Genomic DNA, 27,154 nt, shown 5'->3' with positions numbered 1-27,154 from the left:
GAGACCCTCTGTTCTGTTCAGGACCCCACCCTAATGACCTCATGTCACCTTAATGACCCCCGAAGGCTGTCCCTGGATACAGTCACACAGGGGAATCGGGCATCGGTATATGAATTGGGGCGGGGTGGGGGGCGGGGAGTCCATGGTTCAGTCCACAGCAGCCTTACAGCATGAGAGAGGCAGGGCTGCCATTAAAACCCCCGAGGACAGACTCTGAGCCCGAGAGCTGAGATACCCCTCCCACCTCTGTCCTGCCCTCTTCTCCCCTGCCTTCTCCTCCCCTCCACCTCTCTCCTGTCCCCCTCTCCCCTCCCCACCTCTCTTCTTTCCTCCCCTCCCCCCCACCTCTCTCCAGCCCTCCCCTCCTCTCCCACCTCTCCAGGGCTCCTGCTAATGCGCTACCCTCACCCTCCTTTGGGTGTGATTTCTCCTTCCCTTTTCCCTTTGTCCCTTTAGTCTTAAGCCCTAGAGAGCAAGCCAGCACCACTTAGAATAGGTAAAAATATTGCTCTTGAACCACCTGGATCATCACAGGCTTGGGAACACACATCATTCATTCCTCAGGGGCAAAACTGCCATGCAAATAATCAATGCCCGACCTTCACCTTCCAGTTACAGAGTACGTCAGCAAAAAAGCCGAAGAGGAAGGGGCACGGGGGCGGGGAGGGATTTCCAAGGCTGTGAAATTGTAAGAAGGTGGAAGGAGGTGGAAAGCTGACGTGTAATTAATGCAAAGCGGCGATGTTCTTATGAACCCATCAAGCAATTCCACACTCTGCTCCCTTCCAGCAGGGGCCAGAGAGGCAGCCCAGAAGAGGCCTGGCAGGAGGGCAGGCGACAGGGCTCAGGCCTTCTCGCGCCAGCTGTGGGGAAGGGGCTGATGCCAGAGAGGCTGGCTTCAGTCCCATCTCCACTTACTCGCAGTGGGACTCGGTTACACCATCTGTATAATGGGGACAAAATATTAGGATGACAGGAAACCAACGAGGCTGTTAGGAGGATGAGGGAAGTTAGGGATACTTATCAATAAATGTTAGAGGTCATTTCCATCTAACATTGCCCTCCTCTCCTCTCCCCACATCTCTCCTGCTCTGAAAACCTCCGGACACAGTGGGATGGCCTTGAGTTTGAATCACAGTTCCGTTTATCTTCTTTGAGCCCAGCTTTCCCTTTCTGAGGAAGGGAGTCCAGGGCCCTTGCCTTGCAGCAGGTGATAGGCTCCGACCACCTGGCAGACACACTACGATTTCCCAGAAACAGGCTCCAGTCTCCCTCTGCGGGTCTCTATCTCCTCCCTCATTCTGGGTTCCAGAGATACAGGTGGGACTCACCTCTTGCCCTCCCCCACTGCTTCAGGAATAGGCACGTGACCTGAACCAGGTCCACCCCCCACCCCATCCCCTTCATCCTCTGCTGAGACTGTTTGGCTAACAGGGAGTCGGAGCAAGCAGCAGGCAGAGCAAGTCACAGCTCTGGAAACAAAGCTAACACCAAAAAGAGACAGACACCAAAGCTGCAGGAATTCTAGACCTCTTTGCTACAAAACCCAAGAGATTCTGCTTTGTGCTGAAGCAAGTTTAAGTTTCTGCCCCTATAGCTGCATAAATCTGAGCCATACCCTGTGAGAAGTGCTCAGGAACGATGAGCGGGCTGAGAAGCCCTTCCAGTTCGTCCAGAGCTGGAACTGCCCACCTCCCATCACACATAGACACACAACTTACAACCTCTTACAGTGGGCAAGATTTTCATTTACAGAAAACATACCTTCCTATCCCTCCCCCTCAGCTGACTGTCCAAATGGTCCTAGCAGTAAACCAGAGCATTAGTTATTTTTATTTTAAGAGGGAGGGTGGGGGCGCCCAGGTGGCTCAGTCGTTAAGGCTCTGCCTTCAGCTCAGGTCATGGTCCCAGGGTCCTGGGATAGAGCCCCACATCAGGCTCCCTGTTCAGTGGGAAGCCTGCATCTCTCTCACCCTCTCCCACTCTCTGTACTGTGTTCCCTCTTCTATCTCTGTCAAATAAATAAGCAAAATCTTTAAAAAAGAGAGAGAGAGAGAGAAAGAGAGAGAGAGAGGAGAGGCAGAGGGAGGAGGAGAGAGGATCCCAAGCAGACCCCTATGTGCGGAGCTAGAGGCAGGGCTCAATGTCATGACCCTGATATCACGATCCGAGCTGACATCAAGAGTCGGAGACTTCACAGACTGAGCCAGCCAGGCGTCCCAGCCAAGGGCATTATTATCACCATTAATGGGTGACACTTCGAGATGTGACTCTGAACTCCAGCAGCCAGTCACTCCCTCTTGCTCACACTGGGAATGCCATGCCATGGGGCCCAATGACGGCAGAGAGCGCCCTCCCTCACCCCGCGCAGTCCGCAGTGCCGTCGTCCTGGGTGGGTGGCAGTAACCTGCATCTGGCCGCACATCAACGGAGAGCACAGAAAGGCGGTGCCTCCAGAGGGGCGGCGCCAGCCTAAGCCCCTCCTTCAACACGCGTCAGGCATCCAGGAGTCCATCCAGACCCGGCGCTCCACTCTAAGGAGTCCCCTGGGAGGGTTTAATTCCCACAAACCACTGAAGGGTTTGGCTCGCTGCCTGGAGACACGGAGAACCTGCGCTTGTGCCTCAGGCTCGAGCCTGTAACACAGACTTGGGCTTGTCCCCATGGAGACGCCCGGGTGCGTGGTGCCTGCCAGGCGCACTGTGGTTTTCCCAAGCAGGACAACTCGTGTCGCCTTGGTCTATCACCCTGGTTCGGGGTGCCTCTAAGCGTGGAGAGCAAAGGAAAAAATGGGTGGCAGCCTTTTGGGAGTACGCACTAGACTAGACTTTCCCACTGAGGGTCATGAAGGATGCTCACCTGAGGTGCACAATGAAACAGCCAGAATTTGTGTCCTAGAACAGCCTGTTCTGTCCCCTTCAACAGACCCAGCACTGGGAATGCGTAGCAAGTACCTCTGACGTGTCTGTGACTGTGTCAGGCTCCCAGAAGCAACCAAGAGAGCCCCTGCTTTCAAGGGGCAAGGGATTCCTCCCTAAGGCCCCAGGCTTGGGTTGGGGCTCACAGCAAAAAGGGCGGGTGGGTCAAACAGAGACCCACCCGGTGGGACACGGTGGACACAGTGAGGGGCACTCAGCCGGCCTGTGTGTGCCTGTGCTCGAGGGAAGTCTCCTGCCCCAAGGGCCCCCTAAGCTGGATGAAAGGAATGTATGGGGATTTGGTCAGAGGAAGTGCACTCCGTTAATGAGGGGCAGAGGAGAGACGCAGGTGGAAATTTCAGGAAGAGGAAATGTCCTTGCAAAGGCACAGGGGCAGGGAACCACCGGCAGGTGGCATTTCAAGGATGCCAGTTTGAAGCGGAAACAATAGCCAGGAATGGGATGCAGAAAAGGGCCTTCTGGGCCAGAGTCAGAACTTGGAATTTAGCATATCCATTCAGGGCAGCCATCATGAGGCCTTCTTGCCATCAACACTAAGGGTGACATTTTTTAAAAAACCAAAGTCCCCTCTATTTGGCCTTCTCTTACAGCTTCCCACATGTTTCCTCAGAAATACAAAAGCCTTCTCTTCAAAATCTATTTTCATCTCCCGATTCATCAGGTAAGAGAACAGAATTAATATGAAAAGTGAGCAGATCTTCCAGATGTCATGAGAGAATGTACTCCACAAAACAGCCATCAGAGAACACAATTCTACAAAACATTCAAAAGGGTATCTGCATCCAGAAAATTTTGTTCCCATCTCTCTACCAGGCAGAAGCTTCCTCTCGGCAGAGCAGGCTTTTTGCAGTGGCTCTGCGGTGGAGATGCACGAGGGAGCCCAGCATGCCGTCACTCACCACAGGTTGACCAGGAAAGGGTGCTCCAGCCCCTGCATGATCTGGAGCTCCCGGAAGACGTTCCGAACCTCGTCCCTCTCAATGCATTTTTGCTTGTTCATGTACTTCATGGCATACATTTTCTTCGTGTCTCGCTTCTGCACGATGCATACCTGAGCAACAATCAAAGAGGAAAACATTCAGGCCAACATTTACCAAAGCGGGGGAAAAAAAAGGCAACCCTCTCCCTGCACTTCCACCTCCGGGTTTAAGCCTCTGTTCTGAGAAGCTACTGGTGCATGGTTCTGGCTCTGTCACAGCCTGTCCACATCTGGAAAACGGAGAACTTGGGCCAGATCCACTGGCTTCAAGGGGTGCACAGCTCAGGAGGAAAACAGACAAAAATGCACCAATGTCCGCAGCCCTGAGAGGCATGCGGCATCTGTGCCAAGTCTCCCCAGGCCCGCCCCACCTGAGCACACACCTCTGCCAGCCCTGCTGTTCTCTGCTCGAGGACTCTCTCTGTCCGCGGTGCCCGCTTTGCTGCCCAGGCAACAGACCGGCAGGAGCAGCATCTAGACTGCAGGACCCTTGCCCTTTCCATGGCATAAGTCTGAGAAGTGGCCCACAGGGCACCTGGCTGGATGGCACACCCTTTATGGGCAGTCTTCCTGCCTCTCCTCCCTGACTCCCTTCCCAAATCACCTCCCTGTGCTGTTTTCACCTCGCCAGTGCCCTGAACCGAGTCCTCGCCTGTACCCTGCTCCCACGGATCCCTACCCTCAGGCACTGAGGGGGCAAGGGTGGGGTGTGACGCCATGATGGCAGCTCCTAGGTACTGAGCACTTTACTGTGGGCCAGACGCTGAGCAAATGTTCCCCATGACAATCCATTCAATGACCTCTCCAATGGACCCTCCATCTACCCTCGAGTGTGGGAAGTTGTGGCCCTGAGTGCACTCATTAGTGTGCCCAGCATTCAAAAGGCCCTACGTGTCAGGACGGAGAGTCAAACCCAGACAGTCTGAACAAGGGCTGTATCAACCTGTTCTTCCAAAGACTGGGTAAATTATTGGCCTTACTTCCTTGGGCCACCACAACACAGAGCCACAACCTGGGTGGCTTACAAGATGCACATTGTCTCTTGGTTCTAGGGGCAAGAGGCCCAAAGTCAAGGTGTCAGCAGGGCTGTGCTCCTCTGAGACTGCAGGAGAAGGTCCTTCCTTGCGTCTTCTGTCTTCTGGTGGCGGCTGGCACTCCTGGGCATCCCTGGAGTTACAGCAGGCACTTTGATCTGGCCTCTGCTGTCTCAAGGCCTTCTCCTCTCTGTGTATCTGCATCTCTGTGTCCAAGTTTCACCATCCTCTTAAGGATGCCAGTCACTGGATTCAGAGCCCACTCTACTCCTGAATGACCTTATCTGAACTAAATATATCTGCAAAGATGCTCTTCCAAATAAGGTCCATTCTGAGGTTCCAGGAGGACATGAATTTTGGGGGACACTATTCAACCCAGCACAGGTAGCTACTATTATGATTCTCACTTGTCAGATAGGAGAGAGGCACAGGAAGTTTGTAGTTCCTCCTCACATCTCTGGACCCAAACCCAGACCCTGCTTCCCCAGCAGGTACTTTCCACCAACACCCTTCCTCCCTGAGAACAGGACACTGGAGACAGAAGGCCAGGGATAAGATCATGGACCTGAAGCATAACAAATAGCATGGAGGACATGGGGAGATGGAGAGGAGAAGGGAGTTGGGGAAAATTGGAAGGGGAGGTGAACCATGAGAGACTATGGACTCTGAGAAACAATCTGAGGGGTTTGAAGTGGTGGGGGGTGGGAGGTTGTGGGAACCAGTTGGTGGGTATTAGAGAGGGCACGGACTGCATGGAGCACTGGGTGTGGTGCAAACATAATGAATACTGTTATACTGAAAATTAATTAATTAATTAATTAATTAAAAAAAAAAAAAAAAAGATCATGGCCCTGAGTCCCCATCTCAGAGGCTCGGGGTCTTCTCCAGCATGCCACATTGTTCCTCTGCTGGAAATCGGACTCCTTTTATCTCTGACATGCTGTGAATATGTCTGAGGCAGATACAAGACAATGGCGAGAGCCTGAACTCCCCTCCCATGCTTTGCTTCTGCCTCCCTGAGCCCCAGTCTTGGGCTCTCTCTGAAGGGAGTTAGCCAGGCCCACCCTGATTCCCTGGGGGGTGGGAAACTACATGAGACTACATGAGACCAAGGAAGTAGAACTGCCCAGCATATCAGGGGGCGATAAATATCCTGACTCTTAATGTCTTTAACAGCACATTTCATGCCCCCTCCAAAAGGATGTTCTTCCAGGCAGTAAAATCACCGTCATGAGACTAAAGGTCCATGGAACATCCTTTCCAGTGACCTTGAAAGTATAAAACACCAAGTAGCAAAGGTGTCCCATGAAAAGCACCGGGAACCCTGGCTTTATGGGCATCCTAGCAGAGACTTCTGGAACCCTGGACCCAAGGCCCTGAGACCCACATCTGCAGGCAGACATGTGGTGGGCAGGGCTTCTCATCCCTCTCTCTTCTCTTGTGATTTCTCAGAAGTCCACACTGTGAATATGGTTATGGTTAGTTCATATTCATATGTGAATATGAATATGGTTAGTTACTGGGTGAGCAGCTGTTCTCAACAAAAGATGTCCACGTTCTGCCAGGGCTGGGAGCCCTGAAGTCCAGCAAAGTGTATCGGCTACAGAAGCTTAAGCTGTGATTAGTTCAAGTCCACTCAAGGACCTGGTTCCAAGGCCTGGCTGATAAAGACCTCCATGACCCTCCCCAGTTGTGGGGGGAAGAAGTGCCAAGAGATGGCTCTCACCCCCTGGGCAGGGGGGGGCATGACACTCACCACAGCTCAGAGACAGCACGAGTGGAGGAACTGGAAAAGGCTCTTCGAAGTGCAGTTAGCGTTCCGGCTTTCAAAGAGAGCTGGGGATTGGGACGGAGCTTGGAAGGGAGACTTTGCAAAGCAAGGCAGAGAAGGGCAGTTGACACAGGATGTTGGGGACAGCTTGGAAGTTTGGTTTCACAAACAAATGAAGGGGGGGGTGTTAAGGGATTGGGCCCTGACAGCTTGACACTGATGAATGAGTGTGGCTGCACCTTGACTCCCCTCCTGGATAAACTGAGGGCTTGGATCTGTTCTCTAGGCATCTTAGAGGTACCGTACGTTTCTCAAGAGCACATAGCTCAGGAGGCTGGACCCAGGGCCAGGTGAGGGGTGCTCTGCTCCGGGTCCTCCTGCTGACTAACGGTGGGACCACCCACCTATGCTTGGCCTCGCTTCCTCATTGGCCAAGCAAGGCTCACAGCAACAACTGAATCAACCTGACCATGAGATCAAGGCTGAAACAGATGTAAGGCAAGTCTAATGTGCTGGGTAGAGATGAATGTCTTCTTTAAAGAATTCAAACTGGGAAGTCACAGACATGCAGAAAGTCTGGGCTCTGGGGACAGCCGGACCAGAGCTTATAATCCAGCTTTTTGCTGCATAACCCTGGGTAAGTCACCCACCCTCTCTGAGCCTCAGTCTGCTCATCAGTAAAGTGGGAGTGATATGTCCTTCCTCCCAGAGTTGTTGTGCGGGCATGAGAAGGGATGCATCAAATGGTGCAGTATGGTGTCTCACATCATAGTTGCTAAAGGAGGCTAGTTTAATTTGTTTCTCATGGCATTATGCACATATAATGCTCCTGGGATAGAGGCCCTCCACAAATGGCAGCTGGAATTATGATTACCAGGCTTTCATCATAACTGCCATGGAGGGTCCAGCTGAAGGAAGGGCAGGCGTGCTGCGGGGAGGAATCTGGGCTGGTCAGGGCAACATTTCCTCCTGACCTGATGGAGTGGTTGGGTAGAGCCCTTCACACTGGCAAACCAAGGAAGTGGGGACACTTGGGAGCAGCTCCCAGGCTTTGTCTCAGGCAGGTGGCTGAGGCACAGGGGATGGAAGGAACAAAACTGGAGAGGAGGGGAAGGGAGGGGATGGGCAGCCTTGGTTACTGGGTGAGCAGCTGTTTTCAACAAAAGATGTCCACGTTCTAACCCCCAGAGCCTGGGAACGTGCCCCTATCAGGATAAAGGGCCTTTGCAGATGAAGTCAAGAGTCCTGAGAGCTCTCTGGATTCCGGCAGGCTCTAGATCCAACCAGTGTGTCTTTATAAAAAGAGAAAAGAAGCAAGAAGACCCAGAGGAGGGGGGGATGCGACCGTGCAGGCAGAACTGGGAGAGATGACAAGTCTATAGACCGAGGCACACCGAGCATTGCTGCCAACCTCCTTAGACAGAGGCACACACACGGATCTTCCCTTGAGCTTTCAGAACCGTCAGATGAGCTTCTGTTCTAAGCCACCAGCCTGTAGTTCTTTGTTATGGTGACCAAAGGCCATCAAACAGTCTATCCATGTTACTCATGGCCAACCACCTGCAGCTGACCAACTTGGTGAAGCGCCTCTGTGGGCTCTTTTGTGCATGTATGTGAGGTCTGACCGTGCCGGGTCTATGGTCAGCTCTCTGTGGAGCCCATAGAGTGGGCTGTGGTCCATGCAGTCACCCAGTAAACATGGGGTTATAGGTGATGGACAGACGGATGCCTGGACTCCAACCTTGAGCCCTGAAGCAGGGGGCACTGACTACACTCTGCTCCCAAAGTCTGTGCTTCCCAGGACCCCACGTTCCAGCCCCAGCTCACAGCCTATCTTCTCTCCACGCGAGTCCCTATGAGCAGAACAATCCTGGGCTATTAGAGTTCAATCCGTGAAATTTCAGACGGGAAAAGTTCACTGTCATAACTTCCTAAGTGGATGGTCCCACCTCTGCTCTGCTCTCTGCAGGTGTCCTGCTGCCTAGTGGGGACTTCTGAAAAACGGGACCCTTCAAGGGCTTTCTTTCGCCTTCAGGAAACAAGGTCTGTATCTTGTCATTCCAAGCCCTCCCTGCCTGTTACCTCTGACACACACACGTGGGTGTACACACACTAGACACACATATACACACCACACACATGCATACACACACACCACAGAGAGCACACACACACACACATCCACACCACCTACAAAAACACCACACCAACAATCTCAAGACCTTTAGGATTTCTTTAAAGAATTCCTCCTCCCCATACGGCCTTCTCCCCTTCCTGCCTCCTCCCCCACCCTCTCCCCCACTAACTCTGTGCCCGTTCACTGCTTTCTTTAGGAAGCTTCCCTTTATCCTTGAACTCCATATTTAGACCCTTCCCAATGGGCTCCCAGAGCCCCTATTTTTAGCAAGCTGATTCACAAACTGGATTATGAATCCTATGCTCCTTCCTATACTGGATTATAAACTCCTGTTTATTTTCCAACCGTCAGAGCCCAGACATCCTGAAGGCAGGGGCCAGGATACACAGTTCCCTATTGAAACACACTTTCAGGGGCTGGGACATGTGAATTTACCACCTTAGCCCCGGACTCCTGGAAGGAGCGTATTCTGTTCCTTCTGTTTAGGATACATCCTCTTGCAGCCCTCCCTGGGCCTCACTCCCTCCGGGCATCATGCCCTCCTGATCCCAAGGCCTCCTTGACACTGACCTCCAGGCCTGAGGCAGAATTCACAAAGGAGCTGGATTTCATTGACTACTGTGTCCATAATGCCCTGTGTGGCCGCAAGCGGGTCAGCATCCTTGGGGCCACTGTTTGGACAATGGAAGAGGAGGGGCTTCTGTTTTTCCAACCTCTGAATCGCGTGGCAGCCTCAGGATGGAGGGAATCTGTTGAAAGCTCATGAGCTCATGGCAGGTGCTCTAGAGGCCAAGTGAGCACTCCTCTCCTCCCTACCAGGTGACTGCCCAGGTCCGGGGAACCTCTGACTTCAAAAGAAAAGCAGTGGATCCCCAGCAACAACCACAGCTCATTCACAACACAGCACAGATTTTTCCATGAGAAATCCCAGTTAATGAGGCAGAGAGGGAGAAGTTTGGCCAAAGCCGCCCAAGCTGCCAAAAGGCAAACACTCAATTAGCATTCCTCATTATTCTAATTCAGTTAGAACGGATGTTATTGCTATGAATCACAACTTATTGGGACAGATAAATAAATGTTAGCTAGCATGGATTTCAGGTGACTTGCCGGAAGGAAGGCATGCGTCACGCAGACATCTCCACATGGGACTGGAGAAGGGGACCTATGCATATTGCAAACCTCGCAGCCCCGGTGTCTGGGGTCGGGGGGTGGTGGTCTCCAGCCCCCCTTCACATTCAGAGTGCTGGTGATGAAGGTTCTGCAGCACACCCAGGGGTCTGGAAGGGCCCTGGGATTTTGTGGTTTTTAAAGATCCCCCCCGGAAAGTCTAATGGGCAGGCTGGTTGAGATCTGTTCTCTGGAGTCCAGGAAAGTCTCTATCCTGCTGCATCTTCAGTGACCTTGACGGTCAGGACACTAATCTCCACCTTACAGTTCAGGCAAGCCAGTCTCTGGGGTCCAGGGGACCCCAGAATCAGAGTCAGAGCTGAGCTGGGAATCCAGAGCAATGTGGGTGCAAAGGCTGACACTGACCTTCCATGCGCCCCCCCAGGAGACCCTCTTGACAGGACTCAGCTAATCTCGCTGCTGCCCACACACTCCCAGCTACGGTGCACCTAGCAAACCCTGTTGAGTGAATACACTGCCAGTGGTGTGCCCTAAAGCATAATGGTTATGCTTGTTTGAGCAAGATTCTGGAAAACAACCAATGTGGGGACAGGCAAGAAGAAAAATCAGGATGAAATAGGTTCACTAAAGAGAGTGATCATGCTGGATACCATTGTTCAAATATCCTACGTGACAGGAAGACTGACTTTGGCATACAATGATTATGAACTGCATAATACACATCCTCCCCCTTCTTACTCTATAATAGGACAACTTTCTTCAAGGAGGCAATGCGATCCATTAAATACTCATCTGTAGGCGAGGATGCTATCGTTCTGGCCAGTAAGACATTAGTCTGCTGGAGGCTTCTAGGAAGTTTTGCTTTCTGAATAACAGGGAATAACTACAGATGATCCCAATTTCTCTCCTTCACTACTTTTTTTGTCCTTCCTATCCTAAACACATACGTAATGTCTGGGGCTGCAGCAGCCCCTTGTGACCATGAGGCCAAAGGCATCTCAGAGATGCTGAGCCCGTTATCATTGAGTCACCTACCTTCAGAATTCTTGTTATGTGAGAAAAATAACCCCTCTTTGTTCAAACCACCAAAAGGCAGACTATATGTTTCTGGCTGCTGAGAACATTCCCTTCTCATGCACAAACACTATAGGATTGTTTTTCACAGCACAGAAGGCCCATGCCGACTCTGACCAATGGTGGTTTCTGACCAATTGTGACCAATGAGTAATCAAAAGTTGGCCTCATAAACAGTGAATCTTGGAACACTGAAAAAATAAAATTAAATTAAAAAGTTAGCCTCAAGAAAAAATACTCATCTGGGTGAATATTTTGCTCAGCAAACAGTTATGAAATGCCTGCCATGGGCCTGGTACTATGCTAGCTATGAAGATATGGCACACACACATCCCCCCCACCACCACAGGCTCAAAGTTAGTGGGATAAGCAGACAATATTCAAGGATAAAAGCCAAAGTCGTGCACCATTAGCCACTGGGCCCTCCACGCCCTGGCCCAACACCCTTCCACGCATATCTGTTTCTCTCCTCCCTGCTTGCTTCCACACTGGCCTCCATGCTCTTCTGTGTCTGCCACCCCCTTCCCCATGCATCCTAGTCTTGGGTCCTCACCTCCTCCAGGCTCTGCTCCCCAGTCGTTTTATCAGGTCGACATCCCTGACCTCTCCCTGAGCAAGAGCTACCCCCCTCTCAGTCCTCACTTCCTCTACCACCTGACCAGCTCCTGTCACTGATCATGCTTCTCAGTTGATTTGTTTCTCCCTTGTTGGTCTCCCCTCTGTGTCATAAACTCCATCACAATAGGGAATTTTCTCTCTTTTGTTTGCGGCTCCATCCTCAGTAACCAGAACAGTGCCTGGCACCTAGCAGGTCTCTGACTGATAAGTGTGGCTGGCTGAGGGAATGAATGGGTAATTGTTTAGGAAAAGGCAGTGCTGTGGGGAAGGGGAGCACATGAGGCTAAGGGATCCAGAAGAGGGATACTAGGTATAACTAGGTAGTGGGATTAGGGAAAGCCACTCTGGAAGAGACTATTTCTGAGTCTTCAAGGGTTGGTTTCATGGGATAGAGATGGAGAGGGGAGAGGGAAAGAAGTATTATCACAGCCCCTCTGGAAGTATGAGAAAATGGAACATGCATCGGTGCATGTTAGCACGGGTTAGCAGCTTTCTCAACTTGCTCATCTGTAAGATGGGGATAGGAGTGTACTTAATGGGTGGTCACAAAGGTTGCACAGTAAACACTTCCTTCATTATTTACTAATACTATGATTATGATCATCATTCTGAAGGTAGGAGCAGAGATGTCATAGAGATATGCAGAAGTGGCCCAGGAAAGACCCCAGGAACAATTTCACAATCATCATGACAGGTAACTTTATGTGTTGGCTGGGTTGGGTCACGGTGCCCAGCTATACGGTCAAATGTCATTCCGGATGTGTTGGTGGCAGTGCTATGGAAGGGTTTTAAAAGTGGATCTAGGTGTACAATTGTGATTGGATGAAGGACAGAATAAACAAGCAGTACGGAGAGCTGGGGTGTGGGGAGGAGGGGAGTTCTTCCTGGCAGCAGTCTGGAGAAGATGTGGGAGGCAGTTGCAAAAGCTGATCCTGTGTTTTATAAAAAAAAAAATTAATGCTACTGATTCCCTTCCCCCAACCCCTGAGTCACTGTGGGAGACCACACTGTCAGAAAATGCCCCCTGAAAACATGGGAACAGAGCCCCAGGACGAGCCCTGGTGCTTCTGAGGCCCTTAGTGCTAGAAATGTGTCCTCTTGATATGGTCCATATATACAATGGAGTATTATGCCTCCATCAGAAAGGATGAATACCTAACTTTTGTAGCAACATGGATGGGACTGGAGGAGATTATGCTGAGGGAAATAAGTCAAGGAGAGAGAGTCAATTACCATATGGTTTCACTTACTTGTGGAGCATAAGGAATAACATGGAGGACATTGGGAAAAGGAGAGGAGAAGGGAGTTGGGGGAAATTGGAGGGGGAGATGAACCATAAGAGACTGTGGGCTCTGAGAAAAAAACTGGGTTTTGGAGGGGAGGGGCTGAGGGGTTGGGTGAGCCTGGTGGTGGGTATTAAGGAGGGCACGTATCGCTGGGAGCACTGGGTGTGGTTCATAAACAATGAATCTTGGAACACTGAAAAAATTAAATTAAAAAAAAAAAGAAATGTGTCCTTTTAGGTGAAGCAAGTTGGACCCACTTCATGGGCATGAGAAGCCCTGAACATTCTCGTGTAGAGGATGGAATGAGACATTACTATGGGAAGATGTCAGGAAATGCAGGAGGCAGTGAGGTCTCTCAGACTGGTCAGTAATGGATCATTTGCTGTAGTCGATGCTTGAGCCGTTCATGAGTGAGCCTGCATTTCCTGTGATATTTAGCTCTTAATAAAACGATCCCCAAGAGCCAGGAAATTCCTCCAAAGTATGCCTCAAGCCAAACACGACCTAATTAATATGAAACAAATAAATATTTCATTAAAAAGAAATGGATTCCATCTTTTATAAAAGATGTCTGTACAAACAGTAAGGGCTCCTAGTAAAAGCACCATGTTTAAGAATTCTAAAAATGACTCTTATGTAAGAGGAACAGCTCACAGGCACAGGAAGTTAGGCAACTTACCCAGAGTCACTCGCCTGAGCCAGATTTCCAACTAAGCTCTGTCAGACTCTGGATTTGTACCTCTCTAACCCTCATGCTATAAACTAACATGTGCATTTTCGTAAAGAGAGCAACCATATACTCCAAATCCCCATTGCGGCAGACATGGTGATAGCTGAGAATCTGATACACAGCTACTGTTTCTTGTCCCATTGCTAACTGTCCCTGCCACAGGACCTTTGCACCTGCTTCTCCTTTTGTCCATGCTGTTCTTTCCCTCAGATCTTCACATGGTCTGCTTTCCTATCAGCAATCAGAGTTTAGTTTAAATGTCTCCTTCTCAGACGTTCCCTGTTGCCCTTCTCCTCCAAGGAAAGCAGTCTTATCCTCCTGGTTGCTGTTCTGTACACTTTCTGCAGAAAAATGATCATCACTACGTCATTGTGTTTGCTTAATGCTTGCGTTTTCGTGTCTGTGGCATCAGGGACCTTGTCCAGCTTGTTCACCTCACCATCACAAGCACCTGGAATAATGCCAAGATGGAGCAGCTGCCGTCAACACTGACTGATTCCTGCTGCATGTTCTACCATGCTACCATTATCTTGGAGGCCCAGCACTTTAAAAGATCAAAAAAAAAAAAAAATCCAAAACACTAAGTTAAAAAAAAAAATAAACACCTAAGCCAAATATTTCTAAACATTCAAACTTATAAATGTACATAGAAAATGCAATCTGGGTTTAATTCCAGAATGGATTTATTACAGTCTGATCACTAAATTGGTTAGTCTGCTATTAATCAAATATGTTTTTTTTACACAACAAATTCACATGCAGATGAAAGTCTGGACTGTGAAATGAGACAACTAATAACATGCTTAGGTATGGAAATGATCATCACTACACAGTAAGGCAGTGTGGAGTCTGGGATGATCATTTGCACAAGTCCTGATCAGTCTTATCCAGAATCTTCCTTTGAGGGACATAAAGAGCTATTGTCATAAAACTCTTGCCACTCTCTACTTTATGTGCAGACTGCCTTTAACTATTCCATTAATTTTAATTAACTCCTGATTATTCTGCTTCAACCCTGAGGCTCTTTACGCAGAAGGCCTAATGGCCAATCCAAGAAAGGCACTTGTGAAGCAAGGTTCACAAGACACTGCTCAGAAGGTTCTGCCAAAAGTTCCTCTTCCTTCCTTGAAAATTATTATGCCCTATTGACTTCAAAGTCAACTGAGATGGGAACTCAGTTGACTCAACTTCAACCTGCACTGTCTGTGCTGTCATAGAGGAAAGCAGACTGGCTCCATCTTTGAAGGCTCAAGGGGTGTGTGTGGAGGGCAGAGAGGGAGGCCACAGAGGGACTGAGGGAGCTGGAGGGCTAGTCGTGAGACACACATCTGTAACAGGGGAGACAGTGCAGTTCAGGACCCTCACCCAGGGACAGTCGGAAAAACAGTCAGCCAACTTCATTGGCCAACTACTTAACTATCAAGTGCCTCATTCACTTATATATATTCATGCATACATACGTACCATATCCATAGCACAGATCTATACACACCTGTGTACAGGTAGATTCTTTTTTTTAATGTTATGTTAGTCACCATGCAGTACATCATTAGTTTTTTGTTTTTGTTTTTTTTTTAACATTTATTTATTTATTTGTCAGAAAGAGAGAGAGAGAGAGCACAGGTAGGGGGAGCAGCAGGAAGAAGGAGAAGCAGACTCCCTGCCGAGCAAAGAGCCTGATGCGGAACTTGATCCCAGGACCCTGGGATCGTGACCTAAGCCAAAGGCAGACCCTTAACCAACTGAGCCACCCAGCCACCCAAAAACCCATCATTAGTTTTTGATGTAGTGTTCTATGATTCATTGTTTGCGTGTAACACCCAGTGCTCCATGCAATCGGTGCTCTCCTTAATACCCACCACCAGGGTCACCCATTCCCTCACCTTCTCCCCTCCAAAACCCCCTGTATAAGTAAATACATGGTGCTTGGGGGTTGTGTGTGTGTGTGTGTGTGTGTGTAATATGCTGCTTGATGGGTATACATATGTATATCCATATATCTATGTGTGTATCTATATACTATATATATATACATTGCTGTATATCACATGTTTAAATACTATATATTATACATAACTATACCAATATATTATAGCATAATATATATTATAGTATATTATTAGTGTATTACATGGTATAATAATACAGTAATATTGTATATGATATAAGCTATATACTCTTTCTATATAAAAGCAATATATAGAGACTGCTTATAGGGTATATATCTGTATATGAGTGTATACATATGCTTTGTGTATGTGTATATATATGTATATATATATATATATATATATATATATATATACTGTATGTGTGTGTATGTTTGTGCATTTACATGCACACATGTGTACATATGCTGATTACTGGGTGCATGTGTATATATGCATGTATGTATATGTGTGTGCACATGTATATACACTGTTTAGAGTCTCTGTATATGTGTCTCCATATCTCTGCTTAGTGGGTTGCATAATATGTATATGCCTTTTGCATATATGTGTACATAAATATACATGTGTGTATACATACTGTTTAGTAGGTGTTGGGGATAACAACAGTGAACAATGAGGAAACACTGTTACCCTCATGGAGCTTGTACTCTGGTCCATAAGACCTACAACCAAGAGGACACATGAATAAACACACAGTGGAATCCCTTGTAGCACCAGGTGCTCTGAAGCAGGGGACTAGAGCAGGTAGGGGATACAGAACACTTGGGGGTGGGTGGTCCAGTGCAGTGGGTACCCAGGGAAGACCCTGAGGGAGCTGACACTTGGGCTGGATGGGGGGAGGGACATTTGAGAAGAGTGAGGAGACACTTAAGAAGAGGGAGGGGGAGGGGACATTCAGCAGAGGGAGGGGACACTTAGGCAGAGATCTGTATGGTGTGAGGCAGGCTCACAGAGACCAGGAGAGAGCAGTCAAGCCGAGGGACAGCAAGCACACAGATTCTGAGTCAGAGTTAAGCTCAGCGTGTTTGAGAGACAAGAAGAACTGAGTGAAATGAGCAGGAAGATAGAGGAGGTAGAGAGGTGTGTCAGGAAAAAAAGGGAGCCAAACTGCAGAGCCTTGTGGGTTGGCACGGAGAGACTGGCCTTCTTCTGAGCAGTAGGGCTGTTGCTGGACAGTGGAGGCAGCAACCACACAATCGAATTTATGCTTTAACACACTACCAGCTGCCATGTGGACAGGCTTTCCCCTCTCCCTCTCATCCATTCCCTAGGCAACATTTATCAGGCCTTTACCACGTGCAGAGCACGGAGTCTGGCACCGATGGGACTGCGTAGATGAACATGACCAGCCCCGACCTCACCATCAGGACTGACTGATGGTGAAGGCAGACCAGATGTGCTGTGAGATGGCCAGGCAAAGCTAAGAGGACCAGATCTTCTTCCCGAAGTGTCCCTCCCAGTGGCTACCCAAACCTTCCCAGAACCCAAAAAGTCACATGGGGAAATCCCAGCCACACTGGTGTCAAGAAGACAGGGAAGGCATTTGAAAATGCCAGCCATGTGCCAGGTATGGTTCTGGGGGCTGCGCATTCTCTGCCCCTTATTGTCACATTAAACCTTTAAGAACACTATGGGCATTCCTTTCATTACAGCAAACAGAAGTCTGCAGAAGCTATGTGATGGGTCCAAGTTCACATGGCCAGAAGTATCAAGGCCAGAATCTGGGCCCAGGCTTCTCCATCTCAAAAGACCCTGCTATCTCTTCTAGGTTCTGCTGCTTCCAAAACCAAACATCCAGTGTTTCTGGACCCTGATGGGGAGTCTCCCCCTGACCAACAAGCTTTCAGTTGATATGCATGTGATGAAAGCTGGTTTCAAACTAACTTCTGTATTTGGGAGGGACATGTGGAAAGAAGACAGGCTATGTGTGGCAGTGGTGTCCTCTCCAGACCTCCAAGTCATCCTGTATGTAAGAGGGAGATAATAATGCCCAGCACACTGGGCTGTTAGGGGGACAGGATGATAACAGGTGCCTGGTTCCCAGGACAATGACTGTGAGTTTCTGACCAGTCAGGACTTTGTAGGTTGCCAATGTTGGGAACCCAACATGATCTCATGTAAGCAAAATAGGATGGCAGTTCTGGTAGCTGGTCAAGAAAGTGAAGGGCCCAGAAGTCTAGAAGGACACACTGATGGTGGCACTGGGGGTGTCCACCTGTGTCCCCTCTCATACACCTTCATGCACAGCAGGCAGCTCAGTATGAGCCCTTGAGACTCTTCTGGGGAACTTTTCTGCCCTCAATGGGACAAGCCAGAAGTTCAGGAGTTAATGTAGTTTGGAGCAGCCCTCCACCAATGAAGAAGGGGGAACTGTGCATAAAAACATCAGCTTCTCTAAGTTCAGCTGCTCCTGGAAGACACTATGCACTGTCTTCCAAAGGTCCCACGGAAAGGTGAGTCTGGATGCCACAGTGGTGAATGGTTCATTCAGCGCCCATCACTGGCTACCTCCCTTTCTCTGTCTCACTCCCCTTCTTTTGCAGGTGGTTTTTGGGTTTGCATCCTGATAAACTGCTTGCACTTCAGTATGAGCTTCTGGAAGATCTCAACCTCAGGCAGTGACCAGCAGGGCCATCAATGGTGAGGCAAGCAAGGAGTCTAGAGTACACAGTATAGGAAGCAAGTACTGGCATGAATTTACAGGACCCTGGAAGCAATGACTCTTTGAATTTTGCACCTGGGTGCCATGCTTGCTCTCTCTAGTTTGGATCCTATACTACAGGGACCTGTCTTCTCCACCCACCTCTTACATCTGTTTGTTCCTTTTCTGTGAGCCTCATTCTTTCCTTCTACCAACAGACTTGCTCCTGAGGTGCCTGGATGGTGCAGTCGGTTGAGGGCCCAACTCTGGGTTTCAGCCCAGGTCATGATCTCAGGGTCCTGGGATTGAGCCCTGAATCAGACTCTGTGCTCAGCTGGAGATTATCTCTCTCTCCCTCTGTTCCTCCCTCTGCTCAAGCTCTCTCTATCTCTCTCTAAAATAAATAAATAAAATCATAAAACAAACAGACCTTCATCTTCACCAACTGCTGAGAAAAATGGCAACCAACAAATACAGACGTGTTTTCTTATGTCAGTCACGAGGGGAAGAGAACAAGCCTATCACCACTGATTCTGAGGAAAGACTCCAAATGGCTGGTCTTGGGTCTCAAGGCCACTCGTTAGAGCAAGCACCGGTCTAGCTGAATACGGTCCTGCGGCTGGCACCCAGACATATCACGTGCCCCTCTTAGATGGTAGTGGTGGTGGTGGAGGGTCCAGGCACACACTGAGTAGAAAGGTGTTCTCTAAAGAAAGGGATGCTATGATTGCTATGATAATAACAAACAGGATTGCAAAGCATGCTGAATAGTCAAAAACTGCAGCCCTTACGTTCCTTCCGGTTCTCTGTCCTCTTTCCATTTCACAGATGAGAAAACAAAGCTTCAGAGTATTTAATCTGCTTTCCCAAGGATCCACAACTAACACATACCAGAGTCGGCCTGACTCCCACACCTAAAATGTTTCCCTGGATAGACAGAGATCAACCTGTTGGGCCATAACTGTCCAAAAATGCAGCCATAGAAGGATTATTATTAAAAAAAAAAAAAAAAACTCAGTAAATTCTTGTTTAAATAAATCAGTGGATTGCCCACAAATGTTACTGTACTGGGGAAGCACAACTCTCCCAGCATGAAAGTAAAATGAGATTTCTGTGCTTTAACATGTGCTCCTTCCTGATAATGAAGGCTACTGACATAGTTTAACAATGAAATGTCTTGCTCGAAAACTCTTAATAAATGCCAGATATTGAACCCACCAAAGGCAGGAATTAAAGCCAAAATATCCTTTCAATATTAGGAGGGTGGTTTTCTGCCTCCTTTGCCAGTCCACCTCCACCTTGAGGTTCATAATAGGCACACAGACTTCATCTGAATCTACCATGAAAGGCAGCGATTATTGGTATTTTGACTAGAACAAAGCTAGGTTCTATTACCTGAAAGTCAAACAACCCCATCCTGAATCCTGGATGCTTGTGTACATCCTACATGAATTTGGGTGTCATCAAGAAACTGCTGCAACCCAAGAGAGAGACTTAAAAACTGAGCCTCTAACAAGCTTCCATTTTTTCAAAACATCCACGATCACAGTAGTTTTAGTACATGTATGCCCTGGACTAAGGTTCTGAGAGCCAAGCCAGCAGGCAAACAGCAGCACAGGTGTGGGCAGACACTGTCAACAAAACTTTCAAGGAAGACAACAGGATAAATCAATTCAGAAATTAGGAGGCTACATGCACACAGATTTGGTAGTGGGCCATGAAGTGGTGCAGAGGGTTCCCGACCAAAGTGTCAATGATGTGATAGTAAAAATGATATGCTTCCATGCTCAGCATTAGGATGACAAACAAAAGAAAGTTTCAGTAGGATTTTTAAAATATGTATTGTTGTTATGGAAGTTCAGCCACTGCCTGTGAGATTACAGGCAAAACTCCTAAATTCTCTCAGCCACAACTCCTCTTCTGAGAAATCCAGAGAAAGGAACCGTCCAATGTGGCACTTGAGCTCTGTCCATATTGTTGGACCCATAAAGATCACAGTATGGGTCAGGCTGTAAGCAGTCTAGTGAAGAAAAACAAAACAAACAAACAAACAAAAAAAACTTGGGTGGACTGAGATTTCTGTGCCTCTCCAGGAGACAGAGTATACATTGTAAGTCCAACCAAGTGAATTGTTTATTAAAAATCTATTTTCTAAGAAATACAATGGAATTCAAAATCTCTTCAACATAACATTCTCAATGTTCAGGATACAACCCCAAATGACTCAACACATAAAAAACCAGGAAAATGTGACGCATTTTTTATAAAGATGAACCCTAAGATGACCAAGATGTTGGAATTAACATAAAGGACCTTAGAGCAGTTACAATGGCTATGCTGCACAAAGCAAAGGGCAATATAGTAAAAATAAATTAAAATATAGGAAATTTAAGAAAGAGAGAAAAACTATTTTTAAAAACTCAAGAATTTCCACTTAGGCATTAGGCACATCATAGTCAAACTGCTGAAAGCAAAAGATTAAAGAAAAATCTTAAAAGGAGACACATTATATACCAGATAGCAATGATTCAAGGTTTCCTGACTTCTCATCTGCAACTATGTAGATCAAGCCACAAGGGTACAAAATCTTTACAGTAATGAGAAAAAAACTGTCAACCCAATAATCTGTATTTAACAGATATATTTTCCAAAAGAGAAAGTGAAGTGAGATGAAGGAAAAAAATTAAAAATATATATTTCAGATAAAATAAAATTAAAAGAATGCACTGGCAGCAGACTTAACACCACATAAAATACTAAGGGAAATTCTTCAGGCTGAATGGAAATGACATCAGAGAAAAATGCAGCCTTACATGGAAGATATAAGATAAAAGGTATTTAACAAGGACTATTTTCTTCCTCCTAATTTTTAAAAACCTCCAAAAATACATAAATATTGCTAATATTATTATATATGTATATATAATTTATAATTTAAATATATATATTTTAAGCAAAAAGCTCTAATATTGTTTTGGAAATTTATAATTTAAGAAACTATAATATATGTGACAACTGTAGTATAAAGTTTGACTGAGGTGGTAAGTGGACCTATACTGTTGTCAGATTTTTACATTAATGTCAAGTATAAAATATTAACTCTAAGGAGACTGTGAATTAAATTAAGGATGTATACTATAAGTCCTAGAGCAATAATTTTAAAAGATAATAGAAAAAAGTAAAACTATAAAGTCAATAGAAAAATTAAATGAAGATTCTAAATTTTTAATTAATCCAGATCCAAAATAACATGGAAAAAGAGAGAGAAGCAGAAAACAAATAAAATCATAGAAGACCTAAATCAAACCAAATCAATAATTGTATTTGCTATCAATGAGCCAAACACTCCAACTAAATGATAGAGATTGTCAGAATGAATTTAAAAAAAAAAAAAAAAAGCAAGACCTAACAATATGCTAGTGAAATATAAAAACACAGACAGAATGAAAGTGAATGCATGAAAAAAATATATGTCATGGAAACAGTAAGCATCAATAAGATAGAATGGCTATAGTAATCTTGGAGAAAATAAGCTTCAAAGTAAATATTAGATACTATTAACAAAGACAAAGGAGAATATTTCACCATGAAAATAGGGTAAATTCATCATGAAGACACAACAATCATACATGTGTATGTGCTGAGCTACACATTCAAAGTATAAGAGGCAAAACTGACCAAACTAAAGGATGGAGAATTAGCTCCATAATGAAACTTGAAGATTTTACACAACTCTCTCAGAAAGGGATAAAACAACTGGATTTTAAAAATCAGTAATGACCTAGAAGATCTAAATAACATTAACTACCTCAACTGATATTTATTGAATATTGTACCCAATGACTTTTTAAAAATATGTTATGTTAGTCACCATACAGTTCATCCTTAATTTTTGATCTAGTGTTCCATGATTCACTGTTTGCATATAACACCCAGTGCTCCATGCAATCCAAGCCCTCCTTGGATACAGTATAAAATGTATATCACTGGTTGTTAAGTGATGGAGCACTGGGTGCTATATGCAAACATATGTTAAGTGATGGAGCACTGGGTGTTATATGCAAACATCCCTCTATCCCCCTCCCCTCTAAAACTCTCAGTTTGTTTCCCAGAGTCCAGTCTCTCATGGTTTGTTTCCCCCTCTGATTCCACCGCTTCGTTTCATCCTTCCTTCTCCTAAGGTCCTCCATGTTATTCCTTATGCTCCACAAATAAGTGAAACCATATGATAATTGACTTTCTCTGCTTGACTTATTTCACTTAGCATTTCACTTAGCATCTCCTCCAGTCTCATCCATGTTGATACAAAATTTGGGTATTTATCCTTTCTGAAGGCCGAATAATATTCCATTGTATATATGGACATCTTCCTTATCCATTCGTCTGTTGAAGGGCATCTTGGCTCTTTCCAAAGTTGGGTTATTGTGGATATTGCTGCTATGAACATTGTGCATGTGGCCCTTCTTTTCACTACCACTCTATCTTTGGAGTAAATACCCAGTAGTGCATATTATGCCTAATGACTTTAAAACACATGTTTCTTTCAAGTAGGCATGGTGTATTCTAAAACAAACAATAAACTGGGCATAAATTTGAGCCTTAATAAATGGAAATGGATTAAAATTTCACAGGGTATATGCTTAGACCACAGTAGAATAAATTAGAATCAAGAACACTAAGAAGTTTAGAAGAAAAACCCCCAAATGTTTGGAAATTAAAGAACACATGCCTAAAAAATGCATGGGTCAAAGAAGAAATCATAAGAGAAATTAGAAAATATTATAAACTATATATACTAATAAAAATATAATGTTTTAAATTTTGTGTGCTATAACTAAAGCAGTACTTGGAGATTTACAGCTTAAAAAGCATATATATATATATATGTGTGTGTGTGTGTGTGTGTGTGTGTGTGTGTATATACATATATATATATATTTGGCTTACCCAATTACAATTTAATACTGCTCAAATCTTTCAAATTTTTCACATTCAAGTTACTTGATAGAAATACTTTATTTTCCAACTTGCCAGAACTGATTTTTTCATAAGCACAATTCTTTAATTAGAGATGAAAAGTTTTTCATTTGCTCATCTTTAAGATTTTATTTTTTTAATTTAATTTAATTTTTTTGTGTTCCAAAATATATATATATATATTTTTAATTTTGTTTATTTGACAGAGAGAGACACAGCGAGAGAGTGAACACAAGCAAGGGGAGTGGGAGAGGGAGAAGCAGGCTCTGTGCTGAGCAGTAAGCCTGCTGTGGGGCTCCCAGAACACTGGGATCATGACCTGAGCCAAAGGCAGATGCTTAATGACTGAGCCACCCAAGCACCCCCAAAAGTATATTTTTTAAAATGTATAAAATCTGTAACCGATCGCTCCTATATTGACAACCTAAGAATATATAAACTGATCAGGGGAATAAGAGAAAGAACAAATTACTAATAACAGAAATGAAAGAGGAGTTATAATTACAGATTATATAAAAATTTAAAGGATCATATGGTAATATTATAAATATTATAAATTACCTTATGCCAACAAATTTGCTAACACAGAGAAAGTTGCTAAATCCCTTGAGCATTTCAGCTTAACAAAATTCACATAAGGAAAAACCTCAGAAAATCTGAAATTAATTCTATTGTCAAAAGCTTTTCCACAAAGAATACCCCATACCAAATGACTTCATTCATAAATCCTATCCAATGTTTAAAGAAGGTAACACCAATTCTACACAATCTCTTTCAGAAAATAGAACCCAAAAGTAGAACTCCCATTTATACAAGGTATCTGATTTTATACAAGGTCACCAAAGCAAGCCAGTGAGCAAAGGAAAGTCTTTTCAAGAAATGAACTTCCAAAAAAAAAAGAAAAGAAAAGAAATGGACTTCCATATGCAAAAAAAAAAAAATGACCCTCATCACTTACCTCCCAACACACTCACAGTTTATTTCAAGATACATCATAAACTAACCCTATAAGCTAAAGCCATAAAGCTTTCAGAAAGTGAACATAGTACAATATCTTCATGACTTGAGTACATTTTCTTGAGCCAAGTTTTCTCACACAAGTCACATAAAGTAATAACCTTATAAGTTAAAACACTTAACAAATTAGACTTTATCAAAATTTAAAATCTCCCTGCCTCAAAACACACTGCTAGTAAAAGTAATGGGCAAACCATATTCTGGTTAAAAAAAAAAATCTCATATCTGACAAAGGACTGGTATCTGTATATATAGCCCATAACTCAGTAATAAGAAATCAATCCCTCTTGATATCCTGTTTTCATTTCCTTTGGATATTTACCCAGAAGAGGGATTGCTAGGTCATACAGTATTTTGAATTTTGAATTCCATTCTATTTTTTATTTTTTTAGGAATCACCACTCTGTTTTCCATAGTGGCTGAGCCAGTTTATATCCCCACCAACTGCAAGAGGGTTCTCTTTTCCCACATCCTCACCAATACTTGTTATCTTTTGTCTTCATGATAATCAACCTAACATGAGTGAGTAATATCTCATTTTACTTATTATAAATATGCATTTTCCTGATGATGACTTAAGCACCTTTTCAGGAACCCATTGTCCATCTGCATGTAATATTCAGAAAAAAATGATTATTTATTTCCTCTTGTCCTTTTTGAACAGGATTTTGTTGTTGTTGTTACTGAGTTGTAGGAGTTTCCTATATAGTGTGCCTATTAACCCCTTTTGTGATATGTGATTTGCAAATATGGTCTCCAATTCTGTAGGTCACCTTTTCATTTGTCGACTGTTTCTTTTGCTGTGTGGGAGCTTTTTTAATTTGATGTAGTCTCACTCATTGATTTCTGCTTAAGTTGCTTTGCTTTTGGTATCATACCCAAAAAACCATTGCCAAGATCAGTGTCAATGAAATTTTTCCCTACATCTTCCTCTAAGAGTTTCACACTATCAAATCTTATGTATCAATCTTTAATCGATTTCAAGTTAATTTCTATGGGTGGTATAAGATAAGGGTCCAATTAAATTTTTCTGCATGTGATTATCCAGTTTTCCCAGCACCATTTGTTTTTATTTTTATATTTTATTTTTTCAGCATTCCAAAATTCATTGTTTATGCACCACACCCAGTGCTCCATGCAATATGTGCCCTCCTTAATACCACCAGGTTCACTGCAGCCCCCCACCCCCTCTCCAAAACCATCAGTTTGTTTCTCGGAGTCCATAATCTCTCATGGTTTGTCTCCAGCTCCTATTTCTCCCAACTCACTTCTCTTCTCCATCTCCCAGTGTCGTCTTTGTTATTCCTTACGCTCCACAAGTAAGTGAAACCATATAATTGACTCTCTCTGCTTGACTTATTTCACTCAGCATAATCTCCTCCAGTCCCACCCATGTTATACAGAAGTTGGGTACACAACCTTTCTGATGGAGGCGTAATACTCCATTGTATATACGGACCATATCTTCTTTATCCATTTGTCCGTTGAAAGACAGCTTGGTTCTTTCCACAGTTTGGCGATTGTAGCCACTGCTGCTATGAATATTGGGGTACAGGTGGCCCTTATTTTCACTACACCTGTATCTTTGGGGTAAATACCCAGGAGCACAATTGAAGAGTCATAGGGGAGCTCTATTTGTAATTTCTTAAGGAATCGCCACACTGTTTTCCAAAATGGCTGCACCAACTTTCATTCCCACCAACAGTATAAGAGAACTCCTCTTTCTCCACAACCTCTCCAACACTTGTTTACTGTCTTAATTTTGGCCATTCTAACTGGTGTAAGGTGGTATCTCAATGTGGTTTTGATTTGAATTTCCCTGATGGCTAGTGATGATGAACATTTTTTCATGTGTCTGTTAGCCATTTGGTTGGTTGTTTGTTTGTTGTTTTCTTTTTTTACATTCGACAGAGAGAGATCACAAGTAGGCAGAGAGGCAGGCAGAGAGAGAGAGGAGGAAGCAGGCTTCCCAACAAGAAGAGAGCCCAATGCGGGGCTCGATCCCAGGACCCTGGGATCATGACCTGAGCTGAAGGCAGAGGCTTTAACCCTCTGAGCCACCCAGGCACCCCGTCTGTTAGCCATTTGTATGTCTTCTTTGGAGAAGTGTCTGTTCATGCCTTCTGCCCATTTTTTTGATGTGATTATCTGTTTTGTGTGGGTTGAGTTTAAGGAATTCCTTACAGATCTTGGATATCAGCCCTTTGTTTGTACTGTCATTTGCAAATATTTTCTCCCATTCTGTGGGTTGCCTCTTTGTTTTTTTGACTGTTTCCTCTGCTGTGCAGAAGCTTTTGATGTTGATGAAGTCCAAAAAGTTCATTTTCCCTTTTGTTTCCTTTATCTTTGGAGACATGTCTTGAAAGAAATTGCTGTGGCGGATGTCGAAGAGGTTACTGCCTATATTCTCCTCCAGGATTTTGATAGATTCCTGCCTCAGGTTGAGGTCTTTTATCCATTTCAAGTTAATCTTTGTGTATGGTGTAAGAGAATGGTCGAGTTTCATTTTTCTATACATAGCTGTCCAATTTTCTCAGCACCATTCATTGAAGAGACTTGTCTTTTTTACGCTGTATACTTTTTCCTGCTTTGTTGAAAATTATTGGACCATAAAGTTGAGGGTCCATATCTGGGCTCTCTACTCTATTCCACCGGTCTATGTGTCTGGTTTTGTGCCAGTACAATGCTGTCTTGGTGATCACAGCTTTGTAATAAAGCTTGAAATCAGGCAACCCAACACCATTTGTTGAAGAAACTATCCTTTCTACATTAAGTGTTCTTGGCTCCTCTGTCAAATATTAGTGTCAGAAAGATACACTCTCATTTTTACTGTAACATAATTTACAATAGCCATGATATGGAAACAAGCTA

The 27,154-nt window shown here is 45.1% G+C and overlaps 1 protein-coding gene across 4 annotated transcripts in view; it reads right to left on the bottom strand.

Annotated features, from left to right (window-relative positions):
- Positions 1 to 27,154, bottom strand: part of STK32B (serine/threonine kinase 32B) — a 413,422-nt gene that overhangs the window by 265,484 nt on the left and 120,784 nt on the right. For all 4 annotated transcript variants that reach the window (XM_059165449.1, XM_059165457.1, XM_059165476.1 and 1 more), the window contains one exon: positions 3,839 to 3,990. In XM_059165449.1, coding sequence (XP_059021432.1) covers positions 3,839 to 3,990 — 152 coding nt within the window. The remainder of the gene's footprint in view (positions 1 to 3,838; positions 3,991 to 27,154) is intronic.

Source organism: Mustela lutreola, chromosome 1, assembly GCF_030435805.1.
Source record: "Mustela lutreola isolate mMusLut2 chromosome 1, mMusLut2.pri, whole genome shotgun sequence".
NCBI classification, from domain to species: Eukaryota; Metazoa; Chordata; class Mammalia; order Carnivora; family Mustelidae; genus Mustela; species Mustela lutreola.
The sequence above is the reverse complement of the archived record's forward strand: the minus strand, read 5'-3'. Positions and strand labels throughout refer to the sequence as shown.